The 25,991-nt window shown below is 42.7% G+C and overlaps 1 protein-coding gene across 6 annotated transcripts in view; it reads left to right on the top strand.

The window, feature by feature from the left end:
* Nucleotides 1–3,016: 3,016 nt before the first annotated feature.
* Nucleotides 3,017–25,991, top strand: part of CARD8 (caspase recruitment domain family member 8) — a 35,190-nt gene continuing 12,215 nt past the window's right edge. For 5 of the 6 annotated variants that reach the window (XM_074386123.1, XM_074386121.1, XM_074386119.1 and 2 more), the window contains exons 1-11: nt 3,017–3,169; nt 4,904–5,010; nt 8,537–8,659; nt 11,574–11,726; nt 15,290–15,330; nt 16,000–16,150; nt 16,472–16,701; nt 16,778–17,040; nt 21,142–21,267; nt 22,610–22,751; nt 25,862–25,906. In XM_074386123.1, coding sequence (XP_074242224.1) covers nt 4,952–5,010; nt 8,537–8,659; nt 11,574–11,726; nt 15,290–15,330; nt 16,000–16,150; nt 16,472–16,701; nt 16,778–17,040; nt 21,142–21,267; nt 22,610–22,751; nt 25,862–25,906 — 1,333 coding nt within the window. In that variant the 5' untranslated portion in view covers nt 3,017–3,169; nt 4,904–4,951. Of the gene's footprint in view, nt 3,170–4,903; nt 5,011–8,536; nt 8,660–11,573; nt 14,249–15,289; nt 15,331–15,999; nt 16,151–16,471; nt 16,702–16,777; nt 17,041–21,141; nt 21,268–22,609; nt 22,752–25,861; nt 25,907–25,991 lie in introns of all 6 variants that reach the window. The other variant, XM_074386124.1, reaches the window with a different exon arrangement.

The following is a 25,991-nucleotide window of genomic DNA, read 5'->3' as shown; positions in this document are numbered from 1 at the left end:
GGTGTGAGCCACAGTGCCAGGATACCACTCTGTTCTTAAAGCCCTAGAAACTAAAACTAGATGAATTTTAAGGAATAAGTCTTACAGCTGATGTATGGGCCATGTAAATAGTTCACTAAACTGCCCAATATCATGCCTGGAGACATTCGATCTACAAAGGAGGAAGAAAAGTTGATATTTTTATGCTGTAGAACTTTTCCCAAGACATTGGAACAAGACTCCATATCATAATTAGCCTTTGCCCCACTTAGTATTACTTTTTCAACTCAGCAGGATAATGGTATAACTCAAATTTCACAGTCGTTGCTTCTGCTTATAACTTAACAAAATATAACATGAGAAATCTTCCATGGTTAGATAAGAAAATGTCTGTGTAATTGGTAATACTACATGCTATATCTGGATAAACTCCTCTGACAAAAATTCCTATGAGTTAAATTCCTCTGAGACCTATGTACCCAAAAGAGAAAGCTTTTGAGTTTCATAATTGCATAACCACAAATTCAGTTTGCATGACTGGAAACTGAAACTGATACTGCAATTAATTTGTATTTCCCCTTACTTTGTATTTCTCCTTTTAAGACTTTGTATCTACTACTTGTTAAATTTTTATAGCAGTACAACTCCTAGCAAAATAATGCTGGCCCACCACTTTGAAATGATAGGAAAAGACTACAGAACACACTAATGGACTCCATGTAGACTTAGCCTGAGAACCACACCCTTTGAATCCCCCTTGTTGCCCAAATGGTGGGTTTTTTTGTTGTTGTTTTGTTTTTTGAGATGAAGTCTTACTATGTTGCCCAGGCTGGTCTCAAAGTCCTGAGCTCAAGTGATGCTCCCAGCCTAGCCTCCCAAAGTGCTAGGATTACAGGCATGAGCTACCATACCCGGCCCCAAAAGTGGTTTTGACATTGACTCCTAGTCACCAATCACTCCCCACAACATGGGATGAGACGAGCAACTGAAACAGGTCCATCCTGGTGTTGAGGAACATCAAAATCAAATTACAAGGCCGGCATGGTGGCTCACACCTATAATCCCAACACTTAGGGAAGCCAAGGCGGGTGGATCACGAGGTCAAGAGATCGAGACCAGGCCGGGCACGGTGGCTCACACCTGTAATCCCAACACTTTGGGAGGCCGAGGCAGATGGATCACAAGGTCAAGAGATCAAGACCATCATGGTCAACATGGTGAAACCCCGTCTCTACTAAAAATACAAAAAATTCACTGGGCGTGGTGGCACATACCTGTAATCCCAGCTACTCAGGAGGCTGAGGCAGGAGAATTGCCTGAACCCAGGAGGCGGAGGTTGCGGTGAGCCAAGTTCATGCCATTGCACTCCAGCCTGGGTAACAAGAGCGAAACTCTGTCTCAAAAAAAAAAAAAAAAAAAAAAAAAGAGAGATCAAGACCATCTTGCCACCTTGGCCAACATGGTGAAACCCCATCTCTACTAAAAATACAAAAATTAGCTGGGCATGGTGACACGTGCCTGTAGTCCCAGCTACTCGGGAGGCTAAGGCAGGAGAATAGCTTGAACCCGGGTGGGGGAGGTTACAGTGAGACAAGATCCCGCCACTGCATTCCAGCCTGGCACCTGGCAACAGAGCAAGACTCTGTCTTAAAAAAAAAAAAAAAAAAAAAAAAAAAAAAAAAAAAAATCTAATTACGGAATGATTGATTGATGCTTTTTTCCAGAGAAAGATCTTGATTACAAGGAGAAATGTGAAAGTTGTGAGAACAAAAATGGAGTCACTAATGTTAAGAAACCCATGACAAATGAGTCAGAAAGGCAATGAAGAAAGTGCTCTCACACTTGAGTGCCTGATAATGAAAAGGTTTACAATATTCCCAACATTGCATAAAGCCAATTGCAACCTTAAACAAAAAAATACTTCTGCAAGGACAGCTGCCCAGCAACTGCCTGTCCAACCTCATACGTATGTCACCCTCATTATTGATCTCTGTAGTCAAGGCTAATTACTTCAAAACACATTATTGATCTTTGCAGTCAAGGCTAATTACTTCAAAACAATATGCAATCCTCTCCATTTTTGCCTTCCTTTATGTCCCTGTGAAACAGGTCAGGGTCAATAGGTTCGTTGTCTCAGGACCAAGAAAATTAAGGAGCATGGGTGCAAAGGGTGAGGTGGCAATGAGCATTTACTAAGCAGAAGAAGAAAGCTCTCCACAAAGGAGAGGGAAACCATTTTACAGTTGAATGCAAAAACTCTTATCAGAAACTCCTCTCATCTCTATAGCCATTTAAGTATCTGTAAAACTGTCTTTATACTCTCCCTATCTATGCAGCAGTGGAATGTCTCTAGGTAAGCACAAAGCATAGCTTCTCTTGTGTGTATAACTGTGGGCTTGTTTTCCCTAGACAAGCTCCTAGGAAGCCCACAGTGTATATATCTGAAAAGGGGAGGGAACTTTTTTCTGGGAATCCATTAGTCACAGGAAGAACAAAAGGCTTCTATGCTGGGCTTTGCCTGCTTATCTCCCTGCTTACATGTGCAATACAGTCTGAGTGTTCCCCAGGCTACTCTGTTTTTACCTGCAGCTGTGATTTTTTTCAGACAGTCTGCTTCTCTGAGGACCATCCTTAGCTGTCTACCTAACTGATTTTTTGTTTTCTTCTCCCTCACCTGAATATACACAATGGTTTACTATGGTGTGCATATTCCCAATTGCAATGCTTTATTCCCAAATAAACACTGTTGTTGTTTTTTAAAGAAAGCTTTCATATGTTTGTTTAGGCTGACACTTCTAATATTGAAAGTATTACAGTTGCAATGTTATTACTATTAACAACATGAACATTAGTATAAAAATTATTATGATAGAAACTTTAAATAATTGAGTATGAGAGAGGTGGCTGAAGTTGTCAAAGTCACATCTTGGCAAAAGCAACTTGGAAAAAAAATCAGGCTCTAACAGGATGCAGAACTTCCTGGGTTTGTTGGTTTTTTTTTCACGCTTCCTCTTTTTCAGCAAGAGGAGGGCCCTATTTCTCTTTCTGACAGCTTCGTATGAACTTCTCCCTTTGGGGTGTCCCTTTCTTGGTGACCAAGGGGAACCCAACACAGAGCAGCCTGGCGGTGTCCTAGCAACAAGCCTCCGCTGCTGCTTCTGTACACCCTGGGGCTCCTGAAACTCAACTGGTAAGCATTCCGGGAAAGCAGCAGGTGGTGACTTTAGGGAGGATGGGACAAACGGGAGAATCCCCGTAGGCTTCGATTTCACTAGTTCTCAGCTTCTTTGGCGATAATGCTCACAGAGGAAGAGGGCTTTCTGAAAATCGAGGGAATTGAGCTCTCAAGACTTCCGGTTGCCATGTTGGCTGTAGGGGTCAACGGGGTCATTGCAAGCATCTGGACCATCTTTAACGTGGGCCGGAGAAAACATGATGCTTCTGCAGAGTTTGTATTATCTTTGCCCATTATTTAAAATAAAACATATAATATAGGCAATACATAAAATATTTTAAATAAAATTGAAGCGGTGTATGAAATTTCTGGAATGCATCCTCCTCCTCTGGCTGTACCACTACGTAGAAACAGGTCTTTATCATCTCCCTTCATGTCTTATATATTTTGCTTGTATTTTAAATAACATTTTCTATATTACTTAAAAATTGTATTTGCTTGGTGTCATGCTGTACAATTTCTTCTGCGGTTTAATTTTAACCAATATTGTGAATATTCATCAATGTTTAACCTGTGGTTTCGGCAATTCATGTTAACTGCGCTACAGAATGAATGCAATGATCGTATTGGTATACCCAAGCGAGTTTAAACAGAAGCACCATGCACTGAGTGTGTTGAGAGTCCACCTTTATGCCACCGTACGAGAGTCAGCTAGAGCTCAAACCTCTCGGCCAAGAACAAAGGGCGGTCCACATATTTATACCAGTTTAGGGTCAGGGGGCGGTTTACAGAAGCCGAAGGAGCAGGTTAAGGGAAGTGGGGGAGGGTTGCCTAACAAAAAGTTCTAGTTACAATTGTTTTTTTACTCAGGATGCGGGATAGCAGTGTGGGGTAGCAGTTACACAGTTACAGATACAGGATGTACAGGGCCAGTGGGCCCCGTTTCTCAGATAATGGGTTACAAAGATGCCAGGTGCCTCAGACCACAAGCTTTGGGAACAGAATGCCCTACATAACTCAGAGTGAGCAAACATAGCTCAGGGTGGGCAAAATGGAGATGGCAGGATTGTTTAAAATGTATTCATTATAACCAAGCTCAAGCAAGGGTATTTCATTATAATCAATGCATCCATTCTTTAATGATGGATATTTAGTTTGTTATCACCTTTTTTCCTGATTGCAAACCATAATCCGATGAACTTTTTTTTTTTTTTTGACATGGAGTCTCGCTCTTTCACCCAGGCTGGAGTGCAGTGGCGTGATCTTGGCTCACTGCAACCTCTGCCTCCCAGGTTCAAGCAATTCTCCTGCCTCAGCCTCCTGAGTAGCTGAGATTACAGGCACGTGCCACCATGCCTGGCTAATTTTTGTATTTTTAGGAGGGACGGAGTTTCATCGTGTCAGCCAGGCTGGTCTTGAACTCCTGATCTGCCCACCTTGGCCTCTCAAAGTTCTGGTAATCCCAGGCATGATCCACCATGCCCAGCCCCACAAAAAACTTTTTATCTTACAAGTTCCCCTGTTTTGGGCTCTGTCCTAAGTGCCTACCACTACTGGGCATGATGCCAGTGATGCGTGGCTCCTGAATGGGTAATACAGGCTTTTCTTGCTCATTTTTGTATTTTTTGTTTTACTTCCTAGGCTCTTAGGTAATAACCACTTTTATCTGTCTTGTGGAGATACGGAAGCTAGCACTTATCTGAAGGTCCTTCTGACTTGTTTCAATGTAATCTTCTTTTCTTTTCTCAGGGTTAGTAGAGATACAGTGGAGAAATAAATAAATACATCTTTTGATAAATGGGAAGAAGGAGATCTTCAAAAAAGGGTTTCAGGTGTTGGAGATGGCTTTGGAAATGGTGAGTGACCGTGTGCTCTATGAGGGCTCTTGCCTCATTCTTCTGCATCTCCTTATTTTTCATGCGCTACAGGGCACCATGGATATTTTCTGGAGGAAAAGGATCTGCTTACATTTCTTTTTTGTTTTATTTTAACTTCTAGGGTACATGTGCAGGACATGCAGATTTTTTACATAGATATACGTGTGCCACAGTGGTTTGCTGCACCTACCAACCCATCATCATCTAAGTATTAAGCTCTGCGAGCATTAGCTATTTATCCTGATGCTCTTCCTCCCTCACTCATCCCATGGGCCCTGGTGTGTTTTGTTCCCCCTCCTGTGTCGATGTGTTCTCACTGTTCAGCTCCCACTTATGAGTGAGTACATGCAGTATTTGGTTTTCTGTTCCTGCGTTAGTTTGCTGAGGATAATGGCTTCCAGCTTCATCCATGTCCCTGCAAAGGACATGATCTCCTTTTTATGACCGCTTAGTATTCCATGATGTATGTGTGCCATTTTTTTATCCAGTCTATCATTGGTGGGCATTTGGGTTGATTCTCTATCTTTGCTATTTTGCATAGTGCTACAATAAACATGTATCTTTATAATAGAATGATTTATATTCCTTTGGGTATACACCCAGTGATGGAATGGCTGGGTCAAATAGTATTTCTGGTTCTAGTTCCTGGAGGAATTGCCACACTGTTTTCCGCAATAGTTAACTAATTTACATTTCCACCAATAGTGAAAAGGGTTTCTATTTATCCACAGCCTCATCAGCATCTATTGTTTCTTGACTTTTTAATAATTGCCATTCTGACTGGCATCAGATGATATCTCATTGTTGTTTTGATTTGCATTTCTCTAACGATCAGTCATGTTGAGCTTTCTTTCATATGTTTGTTGGCTGCATAAATATCTTCCTTCAAGAAGCGCCTGTTCATGTCCTTTGCCCACTTTTTAATGGGTTTGTTTGTTTTCTTCTTGTAAATTTGTTTAAGTGCCTTGTAGATTCTGGATATTAAACCTTTCCCAGATGGGTGGGTTGCAAACATTTTCTCTCATTCTGCAGGTTAAGGCTCTGCTTACATTTAATTCATTCATTCATTCATTCATTCACTCATTCATCTCTGCACGACTGAAGGGGAAACCCCCATGGGAACCCAGGTGTACTTTTTCGACCTCCTCTCTCCATCCCTGACTCTGATCATGGTGACTTCATACCTGAGCAAAAATGAGTCTTCTTCCAGCTCTCTCCCTGGTGCGTGTGTCACGTGGCTTTGACGATGCTCCTGACAATCCCATAGCATGGCTCCCAGATCGGAGCAGAACCGTACAGCCTGACTCACTAAGCTGTCCCCTGTCTGTGTTTTAGCAGCTCCTCAATAGCACGAGGCTCACACATCTCAATTGTGCCAAATCAATGCACTATTTTGCACAGTCTTGGAACTCAGAATAAATGAATGCATCCAAAGATCTCTATGTACACAATTCAGAATCTGCTGTAGATTGAATGTGTGTGTCCCTCCAACATTCATTGTTATAATCCTGACTCTCAATGAATTGGCATTAGGTGGGGCCTTTAAGAGATGATTTAGTCATGAAGGCAGAGCCCTCCTTATTAAAGAGACCCTGGAGAACTCCTTTCCCATTCTGCCACATGAGGACACAGAAAGACCATTGCTTATGAGTTTGGAAGCAGGTCCTCACCAGCTGTCAAATCTGCAAGTGCCTCTTGGTCTTGCACTTTCCAATCTCTAAAATGGTGAGATGTAAATTCATACTGTTCACAACCCACCTGGGCCATGTTTTTTTTTAATTAAAATATTAGTTTGACCTGACTAGATCCTATGGCATGCATAAAAGACCATAGACTAGGAAATGTTGAAGGCAAGTGTGATGAGTTATTTTCTGGAACCCAGTGTATATTAGGTCTTGTCCTAAGTAATTTTAGCCTTCTAGAATTAATCACCACAAGGATTTGTGATGATGGTATTGCATCCTTATTCTACAAGTTAGAAAACTGATACTCAGAGGTTAAGTAAGGTTTCACTCTTGTCACCCGGGCTGGAATGCAACGGTGCAATCTCAGCTCACTGCAACCTCCACCTCCCAGGTTCAAGCAATTCCCCTGCCTCATCCTCCCTCGTAGCTGGGATTACAGGCATGCGCCACCACACCCGGCTAGTTTTTTTTTTTTTTTTTTTTTTTTGAGACGGAGTTTCACTCTTGTTACCCAGGCTGGAGTGCAATGGCGTGATCTCGGCTCACCGCAACCTCCGCCTCCTGGGTTCAGGCAATTCTCCTGTCTCAGCCTCCTGAGTAGCTGGGATTACAGGCACACGCCACCATGCCCGGATAATTTTTTTTTTTTGTATTTTTAGTGGAGATGGGGTTTCACCATGTTGACCAGGATCTCTTGACTCGATCTCTTGACCTCGTGATCCACCTGCCTCGGCCTCCCAAAGTGCTGGGATTACAGGCGTGAGCCACCATGCCCGGCCCCGGCTAATTTTTTATTCTTAGTTGAGGTGGGGTTTCTCCATGTTGGTCAGGCTGGACTCAAACTCCTGACCTCAGGTGATCTGCTCGTTTTGGCCTCCCAAAGTGCTGGGATTACAGGCGTGAGCCACCGTGCTCAGCTGAGGTTAAGTTTTTTGATATGTCTTTAGCGACTAAGAAATGTCCACAGATGCTTTTAAATGCAGATTTCCCTGGTCTGCATTGTTCATAATCCACTCACATGAAATAAGAGATTTTGCTTTGCTTTGCTTTGTTGTTTTTTTTTTTGTTTTTTGTTTTTTTTTTTCCCAGACAGAGTTTTGCTCTTGTTGCCCAGGCTGGAATGCAATGGTCCGATCTCAGCTCACTGCAACCTCCACCTCCCAGGTTGAAGTGATTATCCTGCCTCAGCCTCCCCAGTAGCTGGGATTATAGGCAAATGCCACCACGTCTGGCTAATTTTTTGTTTTTTTCAGTAGAGACGGGGTTTCTCCATGTTGGTCAGGCTGGTCCCGAACTCCCAACCTCAGGTGATATGCCCAGCTTGGCCTCCCAAATTGCTGGGATTATAGGCATGAGCCATCACACCCGACCCAAGATTCTGCTTTTAAAGTTCAGTCCATCCAGTGTTGTGCAGTTTGACTCAATTAAGTTAACATTCTCTCCTTTTAAGGATCAGTGATGGATGGAAGAGTAGGGCCCTTCTTATGCTTCTACACTTACAAGAATGTGGTCTTGTTTCAGAAGCCTGGAGTGAATGTCACCAAGTGTGATGGACTGTGGTGACCATCAGGGATTGAGAATCAAAGGAGGCATGCCCGCTGAGATAAGATCACTGTCTCCCGAGTGGAGACAGAGATGCAGTTAATTCAATAAAAGTGTGGCGGAATGGGCTTTTATGACAGGGCGAGCATCAGAGATGGCGTCTCTAAAGATGGACACCTGATCAGGGGCTGCTTCACACGACATCACAGTGAAGAGACTGTCTGACCATCAAGCTCCTCGAACCTACTTATATTCTAACTCCATTTGTGTTTTCCCAGGCTATGCGGATGGAGATGCAGAGAGAGGAAGTATTTTTCGTCGCCCCATCACAGAATGACTCAGCAAAATCAAACAGCTGTGGCACTAGAAGATTTCTCTCATCCTTACTTCATATTGCAGAAGTAAGAGATATATATTCTTTGGCAAAAAATGAAAGATTTTGAATCTTGTTTCTCTCTCTTGTATAAATTCATATGAAGCAGAGACATTTTGGCTAATTGCATAAAATCAGTATATTATTTTCTTTTTCTTTTTTGTTATAATTTTAATTTTTTTTTTCTTTTCTTTTTTTTTTTTTTTTTTTTTGGAGATGGAGTCTTGTTCTGTCACCCAGGCTGGAGGGCAAAAGTGGCATGATTTTGGCTCACTACAACCTCCACCTGGGAGATGTCAAGCGATTCTTCCGCCTCAACCTCCTGAGTAGCTGGGACCACAGGCATGTGCCACCACACCCAGCTAATTTTTGTATTTTTAGTAGAGACAGAGTTTCACCATGTTGGCCAGGCTGGTCTTGAACTCCTGACCTCAGTTGGTCCACTCACCTCGGCCTCCCAAAGTGCCAGTATTACAGGCATGAGCCACCATGCCTGGCCAATATTTTTCAATAGGACTAGTCACTGTCAAAAACAGGACATTGATATTGATACACTGCTATTAGCTCAGGTCTAGGTTGTATTTCCGGGTGATATTTGACAGGTTGAAAGTACTGCTAATGAACACAGGAATTCCTCACTCTTGCTGAGTCCATCCATCCCTTTTCCAGGGGATATTTCAAGGGCAGTGCCACACACGGATGGTAGGGCCCAAAGAACCACTTTGTTTGGTTAAATCAATGCCAGACACCCCAAAGCAGGACTTTTTGGCCAACTGGACTGTAGCAGATGACTGAAGTCAGTGCAGTCCAGCAGAGAGCTTTACCAGGATGGAAGTGATCCCTACCTGTGCCGTCCAGTATGGAAGCCACTGGCCACAGGTGGCGTCTGAACACTTGAAATGTGCTAGTAGTTCAAATGAGAAACTGATTTTCACATTTAATTAGCTAATTAAAATTAAAATTTATGTGTTTCTGCCTGGAACCGTGGAGGGTGTCACAGAGAAGAAGGAGGTTCCTGCTTTGCCAGAAAGCCTTAAGAAAAGGAAAGGAGTCTCCCGCTGTACTGCTCTGGATGAACCCGATCTCTTCTGATCTCGGAAGCTAAGCAGGGTTGGAGCCTGGTTAGTTCTTGGATGGGAGAAAAAGAAAAGGAATGTAGCAGAGCTGAAGGTCAAGTGCCTGAGAAAGAAGTTTGCCCAAAAGATGCTTCGAAAGGCAAGGGGGAAGCTTATCTCTGAAAAAACGAAGCACTGTCACAAGGAAGATAGGCAGATGGACAGAACTGAAATTCAAATGGCGAGGATGCCAGGAAAAGCCGGCAACTTCCGTGTACCTGCAGAACCCAAATGGGCCTTTGTCATCAGGACCAGAGGAGTCAATGGTGTGAGCCCAAAGGTCCGAAAGGTGTTGCAGCTTCTTCTCCTTCGTCAAATCTCTAACGGGACCTTTGTGAACCTGAACAAGGCTTCAGTTAACATGCTGAGGATTGCAGAGCCATATATTACACGGGGGGACCCAAATCTGAAGTCAGTAAATGAGCTAATCTACAAGCGTGTTTATGGCAAATCCGAGAAGAAGCGAATTGCTTTGACAGATAACACTCATTGCTCGACCTCTTGGTACATGTGCATTCCTCTGCATGGAGGATTAGATTCCTGAGATCTATACTGCTGGGAAATGCTTTGAAGAAACAACTTCCTGTGGCCCTTTAAACTATCCTCTCCATGAGGTGGCATGAAGAAGAAGAGCGCCCATTTTGTAGAAGGTGGAGATGCCAGCAAAGGGAGGACCAGATCAATGGGCTTCTTAGGAGAGTGAACTAAGACACTAAGGTGTCTATCATGATTATTATTTATATACTTATTTTTTTGAGATGGAGTCTCGCTCTGTTGCCCAAGCTGGAGTGCAATGGCGTGATCTCAGCTTACTGCAACCTCCGCCTCCCGGGTTGAAGCGATTCTCCTGCCTCAGTCTCCCAAGTAGCTGGGACTACAGGCGCACACCACCACGCCTGGCTAATTTTTTTGGTAATTTTAGTAAACACAGAGTTTTACCATGTTAGCCAGGCTGACCTCTCAATCTCCTGACCTCATGATCCGCCCGCCTCAGTCTCCCAAAGTGTTGAGATTACAGGCGTGAGCCACTGTGCCCAGCCCTATATTTTTAATCCGGTCAGTTAATAAACAGTACCTGCTCCCGAATTGAAAAAAAAAAAAAAAAATTAAACAGGCATATGTGGCTAGTGGCTGTCATACTGGCCAGGGACGATCTTGGCTCAATGGACACTTCCTTCTAACCCCAATCTTGATTCCCATGACCCAAAGGAGACCAGAGCCCAGCCCTTGAGAAGGAAGAAGAGGCAGGGATCTAGCATGGAGCTTTCATGTTCCATATCTGAATCAGGATCTTTGATGGAAGAAGGGAGTTTCAGTGCACTATGCATCATTTCCTTCCCTCTGAGCATGCTTGTCTTTACCCAGCCTCTCCTCACCAGGTGGAAGCAGAGGTCAAAGGAGGGGCGCCACTGTTCCATGGATTGTTCTCACACATGCCCAATCTCACTAATGTCCTGGGCTTTAAGTCAGTGATTCTAGGGTTCCATTCTCTCTGGCGCAAATGATGGGTGAACGTGGAGTATAAACCAGGAACCTCATTTCTTCCCTACATTTTTCAGCAAGGTTGACCTGTTACGCAACTACACCTTGTGGCAAATAGTGAGTGTTGAGAATTGACTGAGGTCTGCTTCCTGGATGTAAAAACCAGTATTTAGTGGGGGACCGAAAGACAGTTAAATTGAATATAACGAGAGGTGAGATGGCGCCATGAGAGCCTGAGAAAAGACTTTCCTAAAGACAAAATATGGGGTCTATGGTTATTAACATAAAATCTTTCTGCAGAGCCTACCCTGTATTTGTAGTGCAAATCCCATTGTGTTTCTTCAGAGAAACTGGAAGATATTACCGTCCAAGTATGGAAAAGACGTACGACACACAAGATACCCTAATATGCAAGGATCAGATGGAGGAAGAGGAATCGCTGTCCGGTATTCCTCCTGAGCATCAACTGCATCAACCCTTTGAGGATGAGGATTCCAGGTAAGGGAAACTATTTTTAAGAAAAGCTGACAGCATTGGTCGCTGTATCTCAATACCACAGAGGAACATGAGAACCAGGAGGAATTTAGGTGATTTTCATTGGAATCAGAGGAAATTATATATCCCAGGTTTATATTCAGTTTCATCAACTTGAGTATCTTAATGATGAAGGATTTTTTTGTAGATCAATTATACTCGATAAAGCTGTTCAAAAGAATTTGATATAAAACCCATACTAGGAAAAATAAAGGAAGATTAAGATGTAATCATCTCATTGACACAGAATAAAAACACTGGACTAAATCCATTTTGTAATTAAAATTTTAAAAATTGCTAGGAATTGAATAGAACATCCACAACCTAATAAATAATATGTACAGAAAACCTGCAGGAAACATCATACTCAGTGGGAAGCAAGACTATCTTCCCATAAGAATGGGAACAAGACACACAGGCTCATTTTTTTTTTCCTTTCTATTAAACACTGTCCTGAAGAACTTTGCTACAGAAAACAATCATGCAAGAAAAAAAGAAAGAAAAGGACCCAAGGTCACAAAGAAGAGAAATAATTGTCTTTAAAAGTCCAAGACATCATCCCACATTAAAAAAAAAAAAAAAAAAAACCCTGAGCAATTTCCTAAAAACCCATTCAAAGTAAGGAAGAAATTTAGCAGTGTTGTAGACTATCAAATCAAAATGCACATATTAATTGGATTTCTGTACACTAGTTACGGACATTCTGAAAATATAATTGAGGAAACAATGCAATCAAAATTAAACCAAAAAGAAGGAAAACATAGGAACGAAAAATATTTTAAAGTCCTCTGATTTTAAGCTGAAGAAAACAAACTATGATAAAAAGGTAAAAACACAATTTTGAAAATGATATAGTAAATAGACATTTTGTCATTGCCAAAAGTATACACGAATGGTGAATACGCGTTTAAAAATGTTTCACGTAAGTCATTGGAGATAATAAGCTTATGTTCATTCATTATGAATGTGTATAATGAATGAACATAATCAATGAGCTTATGATTATTCATGGAATAATATTCATTATAAGTGAAGATTATTCATTAGAATGAATGAGCATTATTGCCACACAATTCCAGAAATTTTTGAATCAAACCTTAAGCAATGGCATTTTCTTCCATGGAGGTGTCTAGAGAAACCTATACACAAAAAGGCAGGGGACAATGCCATCAAAGACCAGTGCGTTATTTTGGTTGGGCTGTTACTCAATGCCTAACACCAACCTAATTCTCTAGGAACTGGCTAATGATGAGGCCGAAGGCTGCAGTGGGGACCTGAGGTTTAACGCCCGGGAGGTGAGGACGCCTCTATTTGTAGCATATGCCAGTTTCCAAGGGGTGCATATCTCCATCATGGCAGATTTCAAACTACCAACCTGAAGTCCCTGACGAGGGCGTTGGAAGGACACCTGCAGCAGTCCGTCAGCACATTTTCACCACACAGATACGATAGACATAAATAACCTCAAGGGCATAGACTGCCGGAAAGGGCAGAAAAATGTAGTGTAGAACATACTAGAAATTGGTACGTTTTAAGGATGTATTCCTGTTATTAATATGATTTACTTAAATGTTAGTTTGTATCGTTTAATTTAGACTAAGGGTGTGTTACCAACCTGCTTGCAAGATCCCTGACAATGGGACCCTTGGTGCTCCTGATCTGGGATCGGCAGTTCAGCGCTGGCTCCTCCCACCTTCTAAACCGTTCTCAGCAGGCAGACTGCAGCATGCACATGCACCAGGAGGGCGAACATACAATATACCGTTGCTGCTTTGCATGTGGCCATCCGAATCCATGGTGACATGTGCAGCTGCAGACGGCAACCAGTCTTAGGGTGTCAGACCAAGGGTCTCTCTCCACGCTTGGCTTGCCCACAGAACCCTTCTGAGAAAAGCGCTATAGAGCCTTTCTCTTCATCCCGCTTCTCCAGGTACCTGTTCTTTTTAAACCTAATCCACGTGTGGATTTCTCCGCTGGTCTCTTTCACGTTGAAATAAACAGACATAATAAGGAATAGATCGAAGCACCAGGGAACCTAAGGAAATGTCAGCAGAAAAGCCAACCATGTTTCATGATTTCACAGCAGCATCTGTTAATGCCTTAACTGTTATTGCCACAGAAATAAACATTGTTTTTATTTGCGATTTCATCATCTACCCTCTTACGGACTGGGAGTCTCGCCCTCTGACTCCCCTAAGTCTTGATTTTTTTCCACATTCAAACACCCCAAAGCAGAGAATTTGATGGAGTTTTGGTGACTTCCTCCAAGGTATCACCTGTGTTAGGGCAGATTTCTCTCCCCAGGGGCCTGACGAACCATCGGCTCACCCCGTAGACCATGGAGTCCATGTTGGCTGATGTTGGAATCACCTGTGAGGCTTTGAAAGCACGGATGCTTGGGTCCTACCTCCAGACTTCTGATTCAACTGGTGTGGGCTGTGACCTGCGTATTGGGTGGTTTTTAAAGCTTCCCAGGTGTGGCCAAGGTTGGAATTACCTTAGAATATAAATGCACGCATTTCACGCGCCGGTCAATTACTGCTTCAATCTTTGATTCCAACATCATATGATACCAATTGGAGCAATTTAAGCCAGAGAAGCTGGCTGAGTCCACGTTGAACACCGGCATAAAATAAAGAGAGAGAGATATCAAGACACATTTGGCTCTAGGGAGAACATTAGCTCTACTATTCATAAATCTGGATAAAAAAATCTTTATTCTAAAGTCTTAGAATATATATATTAAATACATATTTATATATTAAATATTAAATATATATTTACATATATTTAATATATAGAATATATATTAAAGTTAAATTAAATATATTTATATTTAATATATTAAGATAAATATAAATATATTAATATATATTTAAATTAAATATAATATAAAATTTTATATTCTATATATATCTGTATATTAAATAATATTAAATATATATTCTATATACTATATATTTAATATATATTTATATATTTTAAAATATATAATATATTTATATATTTAATATATATTTACATATATTAAATATATATTTATAATTTAATATATATTTATAATTAAATATTTATATTTATAATTAAATATATAATATATATCTTAATATATATTATATATTTTGGAAGTATATAATATATATTAAATATATAAATGTATATGAAAATATATATTAAAATAAAAAATATATATGTAAAAAAATCTTTATTCAAATGTCTTCTATTTTTTTATAGTCTAGATCCATCCTAAGAGAAATTTCTGTGATGACGGAAGTGTTTCATTCTCTGCTACACAGTGTTATAGCCAGGAGCGACATGCTGGTGTTGAGCACTTGAAATATGGATAGTACAACTGAGAAACTAAAGTTTACCTATGTTTAATTCATACAAATGTAAATAGCACATCTGGGTAGTGGGCACTCTACTGGACACTGCAGCTCTAGTTTTTTATAACATTGTCTTCATTTTCATCAACTAATTCTTGATTTTTTAAAATATTTTTCTAACATGGGAATCTCAACCTCCAGCATGTCAGAAGATCAGGAATCTTCAGAAGAACAAGATTCAGGTAATGGCTAATAGGGAGAGGAGTGAAGGGTGTATGGATTGGTGGAAATGTTCTGTGGTTTTACATGGAGAAGTAAGGTTAGGGTCTTTTGTGCAGTGAAGACCGGGAGTGGTTTTCCTTACCTCGGCTACGGTGCGCCATGCAGTTTAAATGGGGACGTTTAAGCCTCCCACCGCTGGGGCACGGAAATCCTCAGGGGAACCAGCAGATGGTCCTGGCGGCTGGGGATGGTCCTGGTGGCTGGGGACAGTCACAGGGACTAGGAAGAATGCTCGCCCATTCACCTCTTCAGCTTTGGAGCTTGATCCTTTTCTGACCTGGGCCTTCCTCACCAGCAGAAGGTGTCATCTGCTATTTGGGACCAGCAGACATTGAGGTGCACTGATTCCAGTCCTCAGCAAATGGTGCCTACCACCAAAACTGTCCAGCCTGGCTTCCCAGAAAACCCTGTGGAATTTGGAGTATACTTTTACTCATGATAAAGAACGTTCTTGTGTCTTTCCTTGTCTGGATTCAAAGTAGCAAAACTCCATGTTCTAGTCACTCTCTCTTCTCATTCGATATTGGTAGTCCCAACAGTTGCACCTGTGTAATTCAGCCCCCAGGAGTCCTTCCGGCCATGCCTCTTCCAACCCGTTACCTCTTACGTGTCTAGTATTTTCTTTTCAGAAGTTGATCACTCAGAAGAGCATCAGATAGTTTCCTGTTGTGCTGCTAAACTCCATTTTGAGGTCAAACGAGATTATAAAAATACTCAGTTTCTGGGGCCTGAAGGAAATGTGGATGTTGAGTTGACAGACGAAAACACAAACAGATACAGGCAAGAATGGGGGACGCTGATGATCTGAAAACAGTTCCGGTATAAAGGAAGTGTGTAAGCTCCATTCCTTATGATAGCCGACATCAGTAATATGTTTATTTCATGCACTGTGAAATCGGCATTTTAATTTCGACGTACATAAAGTGCAGAGAAACTGGGGCCCAGAGAGGTTAGTGAACTCCCCAGCATTTTCTAATGTAGTAAAAGTCCCAGATGGGTCCTGGACCTTGCTTACTTCAAATACCACCTCTCCCTGCACATCGCTGCTTAAATCCAAGTCCTGGAGTTCTCCCGTCATGACATCACTCTGGCTCCTTTCAGCGTTCGGTTCCCTGCTGCTGGCTGGTATCTGTGGTCAGCCACAGGCCTCGGTTTCGTGGTAAGGGCTGCGGCCACGGTGAGAATTGCATTTGGTTCCTGGAGTCAGCACCTGGCCCTGGACCTGCAGCACCATGAGCAGTGGCTGGTGGCCGGCCCCTTGTTTGACATCACTGCAGAGCCGGAGGAGGCTGTCGATGAAATCCACCTCCCCCACTTCATCTCCCTCCAAGGTACTGTGGGGTGAGCGGAGGCTGTGGGGGCTGCTGGGGCTCGTCCTGTCTCACTGCTGTTGTGGTTCTCCTGCAGCAGGTGACGTGGACATCTCCTGGTTCCTTGTTGCCCATTTTAAAGATGAAGGGATGGTCCTGGAGCATCCAGCCCGGGTGGAGCCATTTTACGCCGTCCTGGAAAACCCTAGCTTCTCTCTGATGGGCATCCTGCTGCGGATCGCCAGCGGAACCCGCCTCTCCATCTCCATCACCTCCAGCACATTGATGTATTATCACTCCCATCCCGAAGATATTAAGTTCCACTTGTACCTTGTCCCCAGCGATGCCTTGATAAGGAAGGTAAGCCGAGCGATTTAGGAGACCAGAGAAGATGAGAATTATATTTCCAGCTTATCCCCTTGGCCCCTCCAGTTCCTTGTGGAACAGAAAGGGCAAGGCACAGTTTTCATGGAGAGAAGCATAGATGACTCTCCCTGAGGTTCACCTGTAGGGGCAGAACATTGAGCCACATGCAACAATCCCCGCAGAAATTCAGGACTACTGAGAAGGGAGCTTGCTTTTCTGGCTCTCAAAGAGGAGATGTTGTCTGATGGGCAGAAGAAATAATATACAGAAGTTCTCTCACCAAATCTTATTTATTTTATTTCTGAGACAGGGTCTCACTCTGTCACCTAGGCTGGAATGCAGTGGTGCAATCTCAGCTCACTGCAACCTCCACCTCCTGGGTTCAAGCGATTCTCCTGCCTCAGCCTCCCTAGTAGCTGAGATTACAGGTGCCTGCCAGGAAGCCCAACTAATTTTTTGTATTTTTAGTAAAGACAGGTTTGGCTAGGTTGGCCAAGCTGGTCTTGAACTCTTGACCTCAAGTGATTCTCCTGCCTCAGCCTCCCAAGTAGCTGGGACTACCAGCGTGTACCACCATGCCCAGGTAATTTTTGTATTTTTAGAAGAGAAGGAGTTTCACCATGTTGGCCAGGATGGTCTTGATCTCTTGACGTTGCAAACTGCCCACCTCAGTGGTTCTTGTTTTTCTAGTTCCTTCATATACAACATAAAGTTGTTCATCTGTGCTTTAATTTTTTTTCATGTAGGCATTTAATGCTATAAACTTCCTTCTTAGCACTGCTTTTCCTGTGTCCAGTTGGTTTTGAAATGCTTCAATTTCATTTCAAAAAATGTTGTAATTTCCATCTTCATTTTGTCATTGACCCAAGATCATTCAGAAGCTTGTTCTTTAATTTCAATTGATTTGTACATTTAATTTCCATTGATTTCAAATAACTTGACCTTATTTTCATTTGTGAAATTGTATTGAGGCTCTTCTTTAGCCTAACATTTGATCTACCTTGGAGAATGTTCCGTGTGCCAATGATAAGACTGTGTATTCTGTGATTGTTGGGTAAATGTTCTGTAAGTATCTATTAGTCCATTTGGTCTAATGTCCAATTTAATTACAATGGTTTTTGTTGTTGTTGATTTTCTGTTTCATTGGTATGTCTAGTGCTGTGATTGAGGTGTTGAAGTCCCCCATAATATTGTGTCTCTTTCTTTAGGTCTAGTAATATTTGCTTGATGAATTTGGATGCTCTTGTGTTGGGTACACAAATACTGAGAATTGTCATATCCTCCTGTGAACTGATGTTTTTATCATTATATAACGACCTTTGTGGAGGGTTAGGTTTTTTTTTAACTGTTTCTGACTTAAAGTCTGTTTTATCTAAGGTAAGTATAGCTATTCCTGCTCACTTTTGGTTTGTGTTGAAATGGAATACCTTTTCTACCTTTTTAAGTCGGTGCAAAAGTAACCAGCTTTTGCCATTAAGAGTAATGCCATGGCCGGGCGCGGTGGCTCAAGCCTGTAATCCCAGCACTTTGGGAGGCCGAGGCGGGTGGATCACGAGGTCAAGAGATCGAGACCATCCTGGTCAACATGGTGAAACCCTGTCTCTACTAAAAATACTAAAAATTAGCTGGGCATGGTGGCGCGTGCCTGTAATCCCAGCTCCTCAGGAGGCTGACATAGGAGAATTGCCTGAACCCAGGAGGCGGAGGTTGCGGTGAGCCGAGATTGCGCCATTGCACTCCAGCCTGGGTAACAAGAGCGAAACTCCATCTCACAAAAAAAAAAAAAAAAAAGAGTCATGCCATTACAACAAAAACTGCAGTTACCTTTGCACCCGCCTGATACGTTTAGTCTGTACGTGTCTTAACCAGTAAGGTGAGTTTCTTGTAAGCCATCTATAGATGGTTCGTGGTTTTTATCCATTCTCCCTGTCTCTATCTTTTAAGTGAAGTGTTTAATCCATTTACATTCAAGGTTAACATTGATATGTGAGCTTTTGTTCCTATCATAATGTTAATTGTTACCTCGTTGTTCTGTGAGTTCCTTATTCTCTTTCTTACCCTGCCTCCGTGGTTTGATGGAGCCCTACCTTGTTCCCATTTGGTTTCTTTTCCTTCTTTGTGTAATTGTTTTAGGAGACCTGTGAGTTTTATACTTTCACGTGTTTTTATGATGATGAATATTGACCTTTTTTTCCATGTTCAGAAGTCCTTTGAGCACTTCTTATAGAACTGATCTAATGGTGACAAATTCTGTCGGCATTCACTTGTCAGGGAAAAACTCTCTCTCCTTCATTTGTGAAGCTTATTCTGGCAGGATTTAAAATTTGTGATTGGCACGGTATTTTTAAGCAGTTTGAAAATAGGACTCCATTCTCTTCTGGCTCATAAGGTTCCTGCTGTGATGTCTACTGTTGAGAAATGCTGAGTGTATGATAAAATTCTATTGTTTGCTGTGAAGATCAATGCCCTCCCCCTCCCCCTCCCCCTCCCCCTCCCCCTCCCCTCCCCTTCCTCCCCCCTCCCCCTCCCCCTCCCCTTCCTCCCCCCTCCCCCTCCCCCTCCCAGGGGGAAAACTGCTTGAGGCATTCTAAAGTAGCAAAATAGTATATGTCTACCAGACACCGGTTAAAACAATTCTTTAAGCACGGGCTATGTGGCCCTGCCCCCAGGGATCCTCGTGGAGAATACTTTCTGGTTTGCCCTTAACCAGTGGTAAGCAGGCACCAGCTGGCTACCTAGTTTATCTTGGTTTTGTGAGAAAACACAGAACACCTGTTAGTTAATAATAATCACCTGTTCAGAGAGAATAACTAAGTGGGTCAGAATCTGTTTGAGGCCCTCAGCCAGGAATGCTGGCAGGCCCTGAGGCTCTCAGCTGGGAAGGCTGTTGGCCCCCCGATAGTCCCACTTTGCTGTTCTCTCTGGGTGTCTGCTTCTCAATGCCTTCAGTGCCGCCTGGGTGGGGGTCTCCCAGGCCCAGTTTACGTTTCAGCTTTGCCTATCCTTCCTTCATCAGTATCACTGCTATTTTTAAATTAATATAATATGCACAGAATGTATTGCTCCCTAATTTTCACAGTGGACACACCCACGTATCCAGCACTGAGAGCAAGACACAGAACATCACCAACTTCCCTGAGGCCCCCTTGAGTCCCCTCCCAGTCATTACCCCAAGGGTGTCTAACAGCTGGACTAATAATACTGCCTACTCTCGTTGCTTTTAGTTTAAAGTATTGCTCGCTCATTCCATAAAGTCTCTGTTGAGTTGTACCTGAGACTTCTGAAAGGTTTTCTTATTGTTTGAATTCCATTCTTTGTCTTTGGTGGCTGCTCAGATTGTTCTCGGGTCTCGAGTTCTGCTCCGGCTGCTGGGCCTCTCAGAGGGGACCTCACTCTTCTGTATCTGCTCACGGGTGCTCAGGTGGCTGAGCATCTCACAGCAGCCCCGTGATGGAGAGAAGTAACATCTCTACCCTTGCCCATCATAGACGTGTTCACAGACACAGCCAAGCTACCAGTCCTCTGCTGACACATCAAAAGGAAACCCCTTTGTCCCTGGTTTCATAAGTCCCCTGGCTAAACTCTCTACAGTGTAAGAACAAAATCAAACTGTACAAGAAATTATGACAAGTTTGCATTCACAAGATATCCTTTGGCTCTGAGATGTCCATCAGCAAAATGTTAATATCTTTTTTGCATAGAGGCAAATTTTTATCTATCTATAGTTTATCACTCTACCATCTATCTGTGTTGGATACATGGGTGTGTCCACTGTGAAAATTATGGAGCAATAAATTATTTGTATATTTTATTAAGATATAAATATTATCTATCATCTCAATCTGAGATGGGGTTTCACCAAGTTGCCCAGGCTGGTCCTGACCTCCTGACCTTAGGTGATCCACCCGCCTTGGCCTCCCAAAGTGCTGGGATTACAGGCTTCAGCCACTGTGCCCCACCCTGTCGTCTCAGGCTTTACATCAATGGAATCATATTCTACATGCTACTTAATATATAGAACACTTTTCATGCCACTGTTTGTGCTTATTTCCTTTTTTTGTGTGTTTTCTAATGTTTCTGCCCCTTGTTCCTCAGGCAATAGATGATGAGGAAAATCGCTTCTGTGGTGTGCGTCTACAGACTTCACCCCCGATGGAACCCCTGAACTTCGGTGCCTATTACATTGTGTCTAATTCTGCTCATCTGGAAATAATACCCAGGGTTGGTAGAATTCAAACCTAACACCGCAGATTTCAAAATATTTTGTACTTTTGAAACAAATAGAATTTTAGCAAAATGCAGTATTTTTATCAAAAATATAAAGTTTTTAAAAATCGAAAATACAGGACAACAGTCTTAATCAAATTATATATTTCCAAGACCTTAACACAGGCAGAGGTAACGTTTTAGCATTCGGGGCACTTACCTTGTGATCAAAACTGCATTTTGTTTCTAAATCAAAGTTTCCACTTCGCTGTTAAGGTTCCCTGCAGACCTGACATCTTGCCTAGCTAAGTCACTTAACAAGTATTTGTTAAGGTGTTTGAATGAAGAAATATGATATCTTATATTACACATCACATTTTATATATTTTTTACTAAAGACGACTGTATATTTCTGCACAGTTGAAGTTATCCCTACATATTATTTTAATAGAACATAATACACTAGATAGGTAAAACCCTAGAGCTTTTTTTTTTCTTTTTTCTGAGACAGAGGTTCACTCCTGTTGCCCAACTGGAGTGCAGTGGTGTGATCTCAGCTCACTGCAACCCCTGCCTCCTGAGTTCAAGTGATTCTCCTGCCTCAGCCTCCCGAGTAGCTGGGGTTACAGGCACGTGCCACCACGCTCAGCTAATTTTTGTATTTCTAGTAGAGATAGGGTTTTGCCATGTTGGCCAGGCTGGTCTCGAACTCCTGACCTCATGATCTGCCCGCATCAGCCTCCCAAAGTGCTGGGATTACAGGCATGAGCCACCACACCCAGCCAACACATAAGATTTTTGTACTCAGCTCCGATCATTTTTCTCTGGCTCATGGGGTGTTTAGAGCTAGGTTGCTCTTGCTTTCATAAAATAAAAGTATTTACTAACATTGTAAATTTAAAAGAATGTTTACTGGCTGGGCGTGGTGGCTCATGCCTGTAATCTTAGCACTTTGGGAGGCTGAAGTGGGCAGATCACAAGGTCAGGAGTTTGAGACCAGCCTGGCCAACATGGTGAAATCCTGTCTCTACTAAAAATACAAAAATTAGCCAGGCGTGCTGGCACGCATTAATAATCTCAGCTACTCAGGAGGCCGAGGCAGGAGAATCGCTTGAACCCAGGAAGTGGAGGTTGCAGTCAGCCGAGATTGTACCACTGCACTCCAGCCTGGATGACAGAACAAGACTCCTTCTCAAAAAAAAAAAAAAAAAAGATTTACCTCTCTCCTTCTGTTTTCCCCTCAACCAGCCATGACATTGCACAGAAAACGGGGGTACGTTCCATGGGCCAGTTCACTATAGGGAGCCAGGCCTTCCCACCTACCACTGCTTTAAGTCAGCTGCTGTATTTCCTCTAGGAGTTGAAATTGTCCTACAGGAGTCCTGGAGAAATCCAGCCCTTCTCGAAATTCTATGCTGGGCAGATGAAGGAACCCATTCAAGTTGAGATTACTGACAAAAGACATGGGACTTTGGTCTGGAAGACTGTGGTGAAGCCAGGTAGGTGAGTGGGTAGGGCTGGCATTTTTGGTGAGGGAAAATACACCTCTACCATTGAATGTCAAAGAAGAAAGTCTGTTTCTGGTTCCATCCCAGATTAAAAATCGATTGTCAGTGTATTGCCAATGTGAGGAAAACAGAAGTGATGGCAGTGGTTTATCCATAGCAGTTCAAATGCTCAAGGGGCCTGAGAACGGGGATGGCCATGGGAATGGAAACCCCCCACATCTGCGGGTAAACAACAGGAGGTTTTTTTTGTTTTGTTTTGAAGACAGACTCTTGCTGCATTGCCCAGGCTGGAGTGCAGTGGTGCAATCTCGGCTCACTGCAAGCTCTCCTCCTGGGTTCCAGTGATTCTCCTGCCTTAGTCTCCCAAGTATTTGGGGCCACAGGCACCCACCACCACACCTGGCTAATTTTTATATTTTTAGTAGAGATGCGGTTTTGCCCTGTTGGCCAGGCTGCTCTCAAACTCCTGACCTGAAGTGATCCACCCACCTCGACTTCCCAAAGTGCTAGGATTACAGGTGTGAGCCACTGTGCACGGCCGAAAACAGGAGATTTTAAGAGTCAGAACAAACCTAAAAACTACTTCATTCCATTTTCTGCACAATTTAATAAATTGTTCCACACTCACCTTTCTTTTTTTTGTTTGTTTTTTTGTTTTGTTTTGTTTTTTGTTTTTTGTTTGAGACGGAGTTTCGCTCTTGTTACCCAGGCTGGAGTGCAATGGCGCGATCTCGGCTCACTGCAACCTCCGCCTCCTGGGTTCAAGCAATTCTCCTGCCTCAGCCTCCTGAGTAGCTGGGATTACAGGCACGTGCCACCATGCCCAGCTAATTTTTTTTGTATTTTTAGTAGAGACAGGGTTTCACCATGTTGACCAGGTTGGTCTCGATCTCTCAACCTTGTGATCCACCCACCTCAGCCTCCCAAAGTGCTGGGATTACAGGCTTGAGCCACCGCGCCCAGCCCCACACTCACCTTTCTTAATTTTGGGATGTCATGTTCGTTCAGATAGTCTGAATGAAAAATCTTATAAAATGTTTCATCCATTCATACAAACTCAACATCAGAAACATAATTTCAGGGAATTTAGAAACTCCCAGAAAAGTTACCAAAGATCTCCTCATAGGTCCTTGAATCTCTGTGGATACATTTAAGTATCTCCAATACTTGCAAATGTCATCCTGTTTGAATACCTAACCTACAATGATGCAGAAATCAGAGTCTTCAATCATAGCAGATCATTATCTTCAGTAACACATTAGGAAAATTTCAATAAGGACATTAAGATAATATTTGCATAGGAACTGTAAATTGCCTTAACCTTTTAGGTAGTAATATGTACTTATATTAATTTAAAAATTGTCCCTTGTGGCCAGTCTCAGTGGCTCATGTCAGTAATCCCAGCACTTTAGGAGGCCAAGGCGAAAGGATCGATTGAGGTCAGGAGTTCGAGACCAACCTGGGTAACACGATGAAACCACATTTCTACAAAAAAATACAAAAACTAGCTTGGCATGGTGGTAGCTGCCTGTTGCCCCAGCTACTTGGGAGGCTGAGGTGGGAGGATCACTTGACCCCAGAGGGTGGAGGCTGCAGTGAGCTGAGTTTGTACCACTGCACTCCAGCCCCTGTCTCAAAAAAAAAAAAACCTAAAACTATCCTTTGAACAAAAAGCTACTTTTAGAAATCTATACTATAATGTAAGAGTACACAGATGAAGGGAAATTATATGCAGTGATATTCTTTGAGGCATTATTGGTAATGAGGGAAAAATGAAGCCAACGTGAACGCCCAGGAATAAGAGGATACTTGACATATGAGTTCTTCTGGAACATGAGTACATTGTGGAATATTTTGGAGCAATTCAGATGGGTTTCGCCTGTTTCTGCTCATGTATTTTAGTAGTTTGGGACAATACTGTCATAGCGTTGATGGTGTTGGCTAATCTGGCCCTTGTGGTCGTCAGCCACTGGTCTTCCTTCTTTCACTGAATTCTCACAGTCCCATCTCCTCATAGTGTCTAGAGAGTTGCAGATCAGGCCTGGTGCGGTGGCTCATGCCTGTAGTCCCAGCGCTTTGGAAGCCCTGAGGCAGGCAGATCACCAGAGGTCAGGAGTTCAAGACCAGCTTCCACAACATGGAGAATCCCCGTCTCTACTAAAAATACAAAAATTAGCTTGGTGTGCTGGCACCTGCCTGTAATCCCAGCTACTCAGGAGGCTGAGGCAGGAGAATCGCTTGCACCCAGGAGGCGGAGGTTGCAGAAATAGCTGCAGACCAGCTCCATGGCTGTACCTCCTTTCCCCCAGACATTAGGAGTTTTAGATGAAAGTGTAAGACCATGTTGAAGGCCTCCTGGGAAATATCATTTCAATTATTTTCAAATTGGTAGCTTCAATTGTCAAACCTTCTATTAACTTAAAAGTCCTGGTACCAACACGAATAAAAATTTATTCTTTCAGTGTTGATAGTTTATGCCTAAAATGCATTTATCTTCACTATAATTTATGACATTTTGATATAATATTGTTGTAGCCCTCAGAGTTCCTAAGACATCCACCTGCATGTAGAAATATTGGGAACATGGGTTGGGAATGGTGCTCACACCTGTAATTCCAGCACTTTGGGAGGCTGAGGCAGGCAGATCATCTGAGGTCAGGAGTTCGAGACCAGCCTGGCAAACGTGGCATAATCCTGTCTCTACTACAAATACAAAAGTTAGCTGTACATGGTGGCACATGCCTATAATCCCAGTTACTCGGGAGGCTGGGGCTGTAGAATTGCTTGAACCTGGGAGGCTGAGGTTACCTTGAGATTGGGCCACAGCAATCTAGCCTGGGCAACAGAACAGGACTCAGTCAAAAAAAGAAAGAAAAGAAAAGAAAGAATATTGGGAAAATGTGTTCCTCTCTCTGATACATTTCCTGAATGGGCACATGACTTAATTGGGTTTCATTAGTGTATTAGCGTGCCAAACAAGATCCCTGCCTTATAGAATATGTAGAATTAAATTGTTCTAGTTGGCACGTGAAAGACTAGAAAAGCTAAGTGAGGGTACAGGATTCACTGTATCTCACCTCCAATTCTTCCGTCTTTTGTAGTGGACATCCAGCTCGGAGCTACATCAGCCCCTCCTGCCTCCTCAGGTTGGTGAAATGTTTACCCTAAAGCCAGGGGGATGTACCCGGTATCAAGAGGGCTTGAGTGCTTTGACTTCACAAAGCGACGATC

The sequence above is a fragment of the Saimiri boliviensis genome, chromosome 14 (assembly GCF_048565385.1).
Source record: "Saimiri boliviensis isolate mSaiBol1 chromosome 14, mSaiBol1.pri, whole genome shotgun sequence".
Classification (NCBI taxonomy): domain Eukaryota; kingdom Metazoa; phylum Chordata; class Mammalia; order Primates; family Cebidae; genus Saimiri; species Saimiri boliviensis.
The sequence above is the reverse complement of the archived record's forward strand: the minus strand, read 5'-3'. Positions and strand labels throughout refer to the sequence as shown.